General features: G+C 58.4%; 1 protein-coding gene across 1 annotated transcript; it reads right to left on the bottom strand.

Moving 5' to 3' along the window:
• Positions 1-539: 539 nt before the first annotated feature.
• Positions 540-10042, bottom strand: LOC142251587 (cholesterol 7-desaturase nvd-like). The gene is given in 8 exon segments (XM_075324535.1): positions 540-1598; positions 1769-1945; positions 3583-3702; positions 3990-4115; positions 4534-4712; positions 5229-5417; positions 9593-9737; positions 9739-10042. Coding segments are annotated over 8 exon segments (1368 nt in total). The 5' UTR covers positions 10009-10042; the 3' UTR covers positions 540-1436.
• Between the last annotated feature and the right edge of the window lie 372 nt (positions 10043-10414).

Genomic DNA, 10414 nt, shown 5'->3' with positions numbered 1-10414 from the left:
AGGCTGGAGAACCACTGCTTTACAACATGTTGCAATTAACCGTTCATTTTATGGGGTGTACTTTTCACAGTACAGCTCCCAATGAAGTCTATGGAGGCCATGCTGGGGTTCCCCCCCCCCACCCCCTCGTCCACTTCTTAAGAAATCTAAGAAGACAAATAAGTTCTAACATCCTGTTAGGTTATAAAAAGCTTTTTCGGAGAAAGCGGAGTCACAGATGGGGATGTAAAGTAATCCTTTTAATTAAAGCACTCCATCACTCCGGAGTGACAAATGCTCGCAGGGTGTGTGCAGCGTTGCCCATCGTTGGCAGCGCCCTTATCACAGACTTTGCACTCATTAACCTGGCGGGAGGTGAAAGCACAGATCAGATCACTATTTTTAGTGTTTGTTCACCATATCTGAGGATAAGCCTGGACCATGTATTCAGTAATCACGTCTTCGTGTAGGGTCCTCGATGCGTCGTTGCACCCCCAAAATCTGAGGGCTGGGGCCGCAAACCTGCAGATCGTCCCTTTTTATAAGCAGAAATAAAAAGTCAAATTAATTCTCAGCAGATCCTGACACAGGTTTAAAAACTGGTTTTATTGCTGGGTGGAGCCGTGCCGCCGTCAGCTGCATCGTATAGAGATGTGGTAACACGTGGCTACAATCACAGGATCCGGGGCGACGACCGATCGAAAGTGACCAGGACAAAGGTCCTCCGACTACGAGCAAACCCCAAACTCATCCGGTGACGACAGCCCTCCATCCCCATACGACGGGTGACACCGACTCCACCCCCGCTTACAGCGATTTATCAAAACGTATACAATTCAACTATATCCATGAAAAAATATATATATTTACATGTTAAAAAGGCACTTTAACCCTTAGTGAACTAGAAAACCCAACTAAAAAGACGTGATGTTATTGGTGTCCAGTCAAAATGTGGTATATAGTTCCTCAGGGGTGTGGCCTGGTGATCTAGTTCTTCAGGGGTGTGGCCTACAAAGCCCAATCCACATTACCATGTCATTCCAGGCTGAGATTTTTGGTTCTTTTTAATGTCCGTTACCCAGAGTCCTTCAGTTCTGAGTCAATCTATAAGTCCTGGTTGTTCCATGAGATTTAGGCACACAGGAGCATCAGCAGAAGAACCAGGGAAGTCCATTTGGCACTTAGAGGACCATCACAATTTACATGATACAAGGCACTTAAAAAAAAAAAAAAAAAAAGGTCCAAAAATCAGCTCAATGGCACCAAATACTATCCAAGGATTGCACCACTGTCCACCATGAGGCTCCGATACTCCACCTAGTGGTGGAATGAAAGGTGCAGAAGTCTTCACTTTATGTAGGGAAAAAAAAAACAAACTAATAAATATGAGAATATTCCATACCGGCCCTTGGATTTTTAATTTTTCTCTTTAAGATGTCGTCTTTGGTATCATTCCTTCACCAATCCAAGCCATCCTCCTGAAAAGTGAGTTGGGGACTGTTCTCACTGTAAAACTGGGAATACCAGCGGCGGTGCTTCTGGATGGCAGAGTCCTCCTTTACCAGAAGCGGCTTAGAAATATATTTCTTGTTGTTCCAGACCATCACGTCCCGCTCAAACTGAAAGAGACCGACGTTACAGTCACAGGTGAAGCCAGAACCCACCGTCCAGTACACGTCTGCAGACCGGCAGGGACTGGGATGCCAGCAATAGTAATGCTTGTCGTGTCCCCCACGCACAGCACCCTACCCCCCCCAATAGCACCCTACCCCCCCCAATAGCACCCTACCTGGATGCACTCAGCCTTCAGAATAAACTTTGGGATAATGGCAGGAATGTTCCTCTGGAAGTAGATGCTGTGGGACACTTTCTGTAGCAGGGGCTCCACGGGCGTCACACCCTGAAGGATGATCCCCTGGCCAAGGAAGGCATGGGAGAAATGCAGGAACACGATACCAGGACCAACCTGTGGAGACCAAGCAGAGGCTGTGACCACAGAGCGCGGACACTGGATGGCCCCCCCCCCCCCCCCCCCCCTGCGAGCAGACACTGGATGCCCCCCCCCCCCCTGCGAGCAGACACTGGATGCGCCCCCCCCCTGCGAGCAGACACTGGATGCGCCCCCCCCCCTGCGAGCAGACACTGGATGCGCCCCCCCCCCTGCGAGCAGACACTGGATGCGCCCCCCCCCCTGCGAGCAGACACTGGATGCGCCCCCCCCCTGCGAGCAGACACTGGATGCGCCCCCCCCCCTGCGAGCAGACACTGGATGCGCCCCCCCCCCTGCGAGCAGACACTGGATGCGCCCCCCCCCCTGCGAGCAGACACTGGATGCGCCCCCCCCCCTGCGAGCAGACACTGGATGCGCCCCCCCCCCTGCGAGCAGACACTGGATGCGCCCCCCCCCCTGCGAGCAGACACTGGATGCGCCCCCCCCCTGCGAGCAGACACTGGATGCGCCCCCCCCCCTGCGAGCAGACACTGGATGCGCCCCCCCCCCCCTGCGAGCAGACACTGGATGCGCCCCCCCCCCCTGCGAGCAGACACTGGATGCGCCCCCCCCCTGCGAGCAGACACTGGATGCGCCCCCCCCCCTGCGAGCAGACACTGGATGCGCCCCCCCCCTGCGAGCAGACACTGGATGCGCCCCCCCCCCCCCCTGCGAGCAGACACTGGATGCGCCCCCCCCCCCCTGCGAGCAGACACTGGATGCGCCCCCCCCCCCTGCGAGCAGACACTGGATGCGCCCCCCCCCCCCTGCGAGCAGACACTGGATGCGCCCCCCCCCCCTGCGAGCAGACACTGGATGCGCCCCCCCCCCCTGCGAGCAGACACTGGATGCGCCGCCCCCCCCTGCGAGCAGACACTGGATGCGCCCCCCCCCCTGCGAGCAGACACTGGATGCCCCCCCCCTGCGAGCAGACACTGGATGCCCCCCCCCCTGCGAGCAGACACTGGATGCCCCCCCCCCCTGCGAGCAGACACTGGATGCCCCCCCCCCCCTGCGAGCAGACACTGGATGCCCCCCCCCCCTGCGAGCAGACACTGGATGCCCCCCCCCCCCTGCGAGCAGACACTGGATGCCCCCCCCCTGCGAGCAGACACTGGATGCCCCCCCCCCCTGCGAGCAGACACTGGATGCCCCCCCCTGCGAGCAGACACTGGATGCCCCCCCCCCCCGCGAGCAGACACTGGATGCCCCCCCCCCCGCGAGCAGACACTGGATGCCCCCCCCCCTGCGAGCAGACACTGGATGCCCCCCCCCCTGCGAGCAGACACTGGATGCCCCCCCCCCCTGCGAGCAGACACTGGATGCCCCCCCCCTGCGAGCAGACACTGGATGCCCCTCCCCCCTGCGAGCAGACACTGGATGCCCCCCCCCCCCTGCGAGCAGACACTGGATGCCCCCCCCCCTGCGAGCAGACACTGGATGCCCCCCCCCCCTGCGAGCAGACACTGGATGCCCCCCCCCCCTGCGAGCAGACACTGGATGCCCCCCCCCCCCCCTGCGAGCAGACACTGGATTCCCCCCCCCTGCGAGCACAGAGAGGCCACTGGATGCTCACCCCCCCCCCCGCGAGGTGACCAGACCACAAATCTCACCTGGCGGGCGACGACATCCACATCCAGCAGGGAGAGGTGCTTTCCGAAGACCATGGAGGCATGATGCAGGAACATCTGGGAGCAGTGCTTGTTTGGGGCCGGTTCTGGTTCCCACCGGACCTGAAATGAGGTAACAGGGCAGCTCTAAAGTGGTGCGACTACACCTACGGGGCAAAGTTTGGGCAGCATGCTAGCTTTGCCTCTAGTCCAGCAAGTGCTTTCATTTGGACAACGTTCCCTATACCCCTCCCACCATCAGTGAGTCACAGCCATAGTGGAGGCCATGAATCCACCAATCTGGCCAGGAGGTGCTGTCCCGGGCCCTTCCGGTAACAATCACAGGCTGCAGAATGTGTGAGGAACAGCATGGCGTGTCAACGTCTCACCAGCGGCCGGAGGACTCTTACCTTCCACGTGTGCTTGAAAAAGTCCCAGATCCGTGACTTTGTGTATCGGAGGTCGATCCCACTCAGTATGCCGGGTTCATGCAAGAAGGTAAGGTGAGCAATGTCTGCGGCGTTCTCCGGGATCTCCTGCAAACAGATGAAGGCCATTGTGAGACCTCAGCACTGGAGGCAAGGAGGACATTGCTGCATCTCAAAGGCAACTTCCCAGACTGAGGGCGATGGAGGGGAGAATCTTATACAGGCCTCTTGTTCCACAATAGTACAGTTCTTGCAGGGCAGGGTAAATCTGGTAGAGGCCAACTAGAGCAGGACTGGAATATATAGCCTGAAGTGGCCGATAACAGGGAACAATAACTCATTCAGGTTTGGGCTGTTGTGCAGTTTTGGTTCATTGGAAATAAAACTGTTAAAAGTGGAAGTTTGTGAGTTTAAGTTCACCACATTCTCCGCGTGCTCGACCACATTCCTGCAGAGGAGCGGCTGCATTCTCCGCAGCAATCAATGGGACCCGCAGAGGAGCTGGTGACTGACAGCAGCCCCTCACCTCTATGTGAGCGTTGACGTAGTGCTCGGTGCGACCGCGGTATATCCACTTCTTGCTGGTGATCTCCTCCTGCTCCGGGATTTTCCACGTCGGCTCAATCCGGTCACAGTGATACCAGATGAAGATCATGGCGTTGACGTCGCAGCACGGCCAGGTCTTAATTTTGGCAAATTCTGGAACTGCGGAGGAGATTGACCGTCAGCAGAGACGTTACAGCGACCGTCAGCAGAGACGTTACAGCGACCGTCAGCAGAGACGTTACAGCGACCGTCAGCAGAGACGTTACAGCGACCGTCAGCAGAGACGTTACAGCGACCGTCAGCAGAGACGTTACAGCGACCGTCAGCAGAGACGTTACAGCGACCGTCAGCAGAGACGTTACAGCGACCGTCAGCAGAGACGTTACAGCGACCGTCAGCAGAGCCCAATATTAGTAAACCTAGTATTTGTCTTTAAGAAACAGCGCCACGGCTGTTCACAGGTTGTGTGTGGTACTGCCGACAGGAAGGCAGTGGCCATGTTTCTCATGAAGTCCAGACCTTTCCCTCCCATTCTGAATTAGTCTGTACCTGGCAACCTCATCATCCCCTGTCCGGGTGACCACCAGAAGTTCTGCTGTACAGAGCACTGCACTTCCACAGCACACAGACTTGTTTCGAGTCCCAGGTAATAAGGGTGAGTAGAGGGTTTCCTACCTTTTTCAGCATAGGGTATCCTGGCACATTTGCCATCCTCTCCGTGGAACTGCCACCCATGGAAGGGACACTCAATGCAATCTCCGACTACTCTGCCTCCCACGGCAAGATTTGCACCGAGGTGGGGGCAGTAGGCATCTACAGCATATACTTTGCCATCCAGGGTACGATACACCGCGATCTGCTCCCCTGCAAGACAAAAAAGCGCCAAGAGAGTCAATAAGAAGGATTTACTGCCCCTTTGGGTCACTCCGCGTCCCGCTGCCTACCCCTGTTTGATTTCTGCATGGAAACAGTCAATATCCAGCCTACTGCCATATACAAGCCAATCCAGCTCCTACCGAGCAACAGGAAGCAACCGAGAGCCTACATGTCACAGATAGAAAAACCATGGCTGTAAAAAAATATATCACTTCTATGGAGCAACGTGCAGTACCAGAACACCTAGACAGGTGAGGCGCTGTTTCTGGAAGAAAGCAGTAATGTTCTTTCTGGACAATCCCTTTAAGACGCCCCCTCCAGTGTTCTGCTCAGAGCCCTCAGTCACACCATCCACCACGGCACCTGCCCAGTAGCCTCCATCAGTCACACCATCCAATATGACACCTGCACAGTAGGCTCCCTCAGTCACACCATCCACAATGGCTCCTGCAGAGGAGGCTCCATCAGTCACACCATCCACAATGGCTCCTGCAGAGGAGGCTCCATCAGTCACACCATCCACCATGACATCTGCACAGTAGCCTCCATCAGTCACACCATCCACCATGGCTCCTGCACAATAGCCTCCATCAGTCACACCATCCACCATGACATCTGCACAGTAGGCTCCCTCAGTCACACCATCCACTATGACATCTGCACAGTAGGCTCCATCAGTCACACCATCCAATATGGCACCTGCACAGTAGCCTCCCTCAATCACACCATCCAGCATGGCACCTGCACAGTAGCCTCCCTTAGTCACACCATCCACCATGGCTCCTGCAGAGGAGGCTCCATCAGTCACACCATCCACCATGACACCTGCACAGTAGCCTCCATCAGTCACACCATCCACCATGGCTCCTGCACAGTAGCCTCCATCAGTCACACCATCCACCATGGCTCCTGCAGAGGAGGCTCCATCAGTCACACCATCCAATATGGCACCTGCACAGTAGCCTCCCTCAGTCACACCATCCACCATGGCTCCTGCACAGTAGCCTCCCTCAGTCACACCATCCACCATGGCACCTGCACAGTAGCCTCCCTCAGTCACACCATCCACCATGGCTCCTGCACAGTAGCCTCCATCAGTCACATCATCGACCATGGCTCCTGCACAGTAGCCTCCCTCAGTAACACCATCCACCATGGCACCTGCACAGTAGCCTCCCTCAGTCACACCATCCACCATGACACCTGCACAGTAGCCTCCATCAGTCACACCATCCACCATGGCTCCTGCACAGTAGCCTCCCTCAGTCACACCATCTACAACACTCCCTTTTATCCCCTTTAATCATTGTACAATGAGAAGTTCTGCAACTTTCCAAGACTTTGTGCATCACTAGATTTCATTGATCCTAAAAATAATGGACCGTGGTATAATAGAAAGCTGCAGATGACGCCTCTTGAGACCGAAAAGCGTCTGCAGGACTAGTCCTTGCCCTTCAGAGGAGCGGAGAACCTCCTGCAGAATAACTTGTCTCCTGCGAGTGGCACAAACCGCCCCGACCCCACATTCCTGACCGCGGGAAACTGGTTCTACCTGAACGGCAGAGTACAGGACAAAGGTGACTACAGTGTACGATTACCGGGATTATCACCACCATCATTGTCAGCATGGACCGCAGCAACTAGCAGGCATCACATAACCGCACGTGGCGCCACACACTGCTGCCAGCCATGTAAAGCCTCCGCCGCACACTGCTGCCAGCCATGTAAAGCCTCCGCCGCACACTGCTGCCAGCCATGTAAAGCCTCCGCCGCACACTGCTGCCAGCCATGTAAAGCCTCCGCCGCACACTGCTGCCAGCCATGTAAAGCCTCCGCCGCACACTGCTGCCAGCCATGTAAAGCCTCCGCCGCACACTGCTGCCAGCCATGTAAAGCCTCCGCCGCACACTGCTGCCAGCCATGTAAAGCCTCCGCCGCACACTGCTGCCAGCCATGTAAAGCCTCCGCCGCACACTGCTGCCAGCCATGTAAAGCCTCCGCCGCACACTGCTGCCAGCCATGTAAAGCCTCCGCCGCACACTGCTGCCAGCCATGTAAAGCCTCCGCCGCACACTGCTGCCAGCCATGTAAAGCCTCTGCCGCACACTGCTGCCAGCCATGTAAAGCATCCGCCGCACACTGCTGCCAGCCATGTAAAGCATCCGCCGCACACTGCTGCCAGCCATGTAAAGCCTCCGCCGCACACTGCTGCCAGCCATGTAAAGCCTCCGCCGCACACTGCAAACTGATGGTGGCATACCATGTAATGTCAGATGTAGCAGAGCTGGAGGAGATGTCACCAGCACCACAATGCCAACGAGCTAAGTGTACAAATTTACCAGCAAAACTAGAGGACAAACTCCCCTCTGCTACATCGGTAAAAGTGACCATTATGGCAGCTTTCACACTTGCGTTGAACGGCATCCATTGCATTGCGTTGCGAGACGGATGCGTTACATATAACGGCGCAACGGATGCAACAGATCGTACAAAATAACGCAATCCGTTCGTTTTTTTTTTTTCTTGACTTTACACATCTGGGCATGCGCAGTTGTGTATAGACGGATACGTTAACGGAATCCGCCACCATAGGCGTCCATTCTAAAAACATCGGACGCTGACGGAATCCTGCAGGTTGCGTATTTTTGACAGTCCGCCAAGCACTGAAAAACGCTACATGCAGCGTTCCATCCGCCAGGCAACGCAAGGCCATCCGCTGCTGTCCGTAGCTAATAGACGCCTATGAGGAATAAAAGTTTCCTGCAACGGTTACTGTAATTCCGCAAGGCGGCGGATAGCAACGGATGCCGCACAACGCAAGTGTGAAAGCAGCCTATCCTAACATCCACCACTACTCCTCCCCTGCGGTCAGTCCCAGACACAACGGTGCAAAAACAACGACCAGTCCAAGCGCTCCCTGTCCACCAGTCACCCCAGGTATGGGCTCATAACCCAGCCAGAGCCGCGAGATCACCGGACCAGCTCTGCTACATCATCCATTATCAGGGTCATGGAGAGAAGGTTGGGCGATTCTGCAGGAAGAATCAGGTCCTCGTCCCACTCCCACAGTCTCCTCCGCTCCCCTCAGTCTCCTGCTCCTCATCTCCCTGACCCTTGTTCCTCAGTCTCCTCCGCTCCCCTCAGACCCCCGCCGCTCCCCAGTCTCCTCCGCTCCCCTCAGACCCCGCCGCTGCCCAGTCTCCTCCGCTCCCCTCAGACCCCGCCGCTCCCCAGTCTCCTCCGCTCCCCTCAGACCGCGCCGCTGCCCAGTCTCCTCCGCTCCCCTCAGACCCCGCCGCACCCCAGTCTCCTCCGCTCCCCTCAGACCCCCGCCGCACCCCAGTCTCTCCGCTCCCCTCAGACCCCGCCGCTCCCCAGTCTCCTCCGCTCCCCTCAGACCCCGCCGCTCCCCAGTCTCCTCCGCTCCCCTCAGACCCCGCCGCTCCCCAGTCTCCTCCGCTCCCCTCAGACCGCGCCGCTGCCCAGTCTCCTCCGCTCCCCTCAGACCCCGCCGCACCCCAGTCTCCTCCGCTCCCCTCAGACCCCGCCGCACCCCAGTCTCCTCCGCTCCCCTCAGACCCCGCCGCTCCCCAGTCTCCTCCGCTCCCCTCAGACCCCGCCGCTCCCCAGTCTCCTCCGCTCCCCTCAGACCCCGCCGCTCCCCAGTCTCCTCCGCTCCCCTCAGACCGCGCCGCTGCCCAGTTCTCCTCCGCTCCCCTCAGACCCCCTCCGCTCCCCTCAGACCCCGGCTCCTCAGTCCTCCTCCGCTCCCCTCAGACCCTCTCCGCTCCCCTCAGACCCTCTCCGCTCCCCTCAGACCCTCTCCGCTCCCTCAGACCCTCTCCGCTCCCCTCAGACCCCTCTCCGCTCCCCTCAGACCCTCTCCGCTCCCCTCAGACCCTCTCCGCTCCCCTCAGACCCTCTCCGCTCCCCTCAGACCCTCTCCGCTCCCCTCAGACCCTCTCCGCTCCCCTCAGACCCCCTCCGCTCCCCTCAGACCCTCTCCGCTCCCTCAGACCCCTCGATTTCTTCTGCAGATAACATGACTCCTGCCAGTAATCCCCCATCACTGCTTGCTGTGACTTGTAGTTCTCCCCATTTCCAGCCTATGGGTCCCCGGCAGCGTGCTTCTGTCCCTCAGTGATCGGCAGCAGCGCTCTTACCGCACACGGTCAGGTTGTGCACGGCTCCGGGCAGCAGCAGCGGGGCGTCCAGCACATGGTACCAGCCGTTGGGGTAGACCGGGGGGAGGTCGCCCTTCTTCCGCCTCCTCCGGACCATGTTGGCGGTCTGCCCCCGGCTCCGGCCCCCGCTCCGGGATGTAGCCCACATCGTCCGGGCCCCGCAGCACCTCCAGCGGACGGCTCAGCAGCCTCCAGCCCCAGAGCCCGAGCGGCAGCAGCAGCAGGGAGAGGCCGAGCAGCAGAGGGCTCCTGGCGGGGGAGCCGGGGGCCGCGGAGCGGGGCAGCTCGGGCAGGAGGCTGGCGCTGAGGAGCAGACTCCCGGCACTGGCCAGCAGCACGGCGCCGAGCACACACAGCACGGACAGCGCCAGCAGCGACCGCGGGACCGACTCCATCCTCCTCCGCACCACCGACACCTGTGCCGCCGCCCCGCCCCCACCCCCGCCCTCTTATACCTGCCGTCTCCATGCAACGCGCCTCCATGGCAACCGTAGCACCGCAGAGCCGCTGCCCGGTCACATGACCCGCACACCTGCGCTACGTGCCTCACGTCACGTGATCACAGAGGCACCTGCACATTACCGTAATCCACCGTGAGGGGGCGCAGCGAATGTGCATCAGGCCAGAAATGCGGGCCTCCACGTATACTTACGTCTGGTACATTTAAGTTTTTTTTGTGCCTTTTTTTAAAAATCCCTATAATAAAGTACAAGGCGAGCAGGTGATAGGAGCAGAGGGCAGAGCGCCATCCATGATGCCCAGCACAGACGTAGCAGAGCCAAGCGTGCTCCCTGACCGCTG

The sequence above is a fragment of the Anomaloglossus baeobatrachus genome, chromosome 9 (genome assembly GCF_048569485.1).
Source record: "Anomaloglossus baeobatrachus isolate aAnoBae1 chromosome 9, aAnoBae1.hap1, whole genome shotgun sequence".
Taxonomy (NCBI): Eukaryota; Metazoa; Chordata; class Amphibia; order Anura; family Aromobatidae; genus Anomaloglossus; species Anomaloglossus baeobatrachus.
This window is presented reverse-complemented; position numbering and strand designations above follow the sequence as displayed.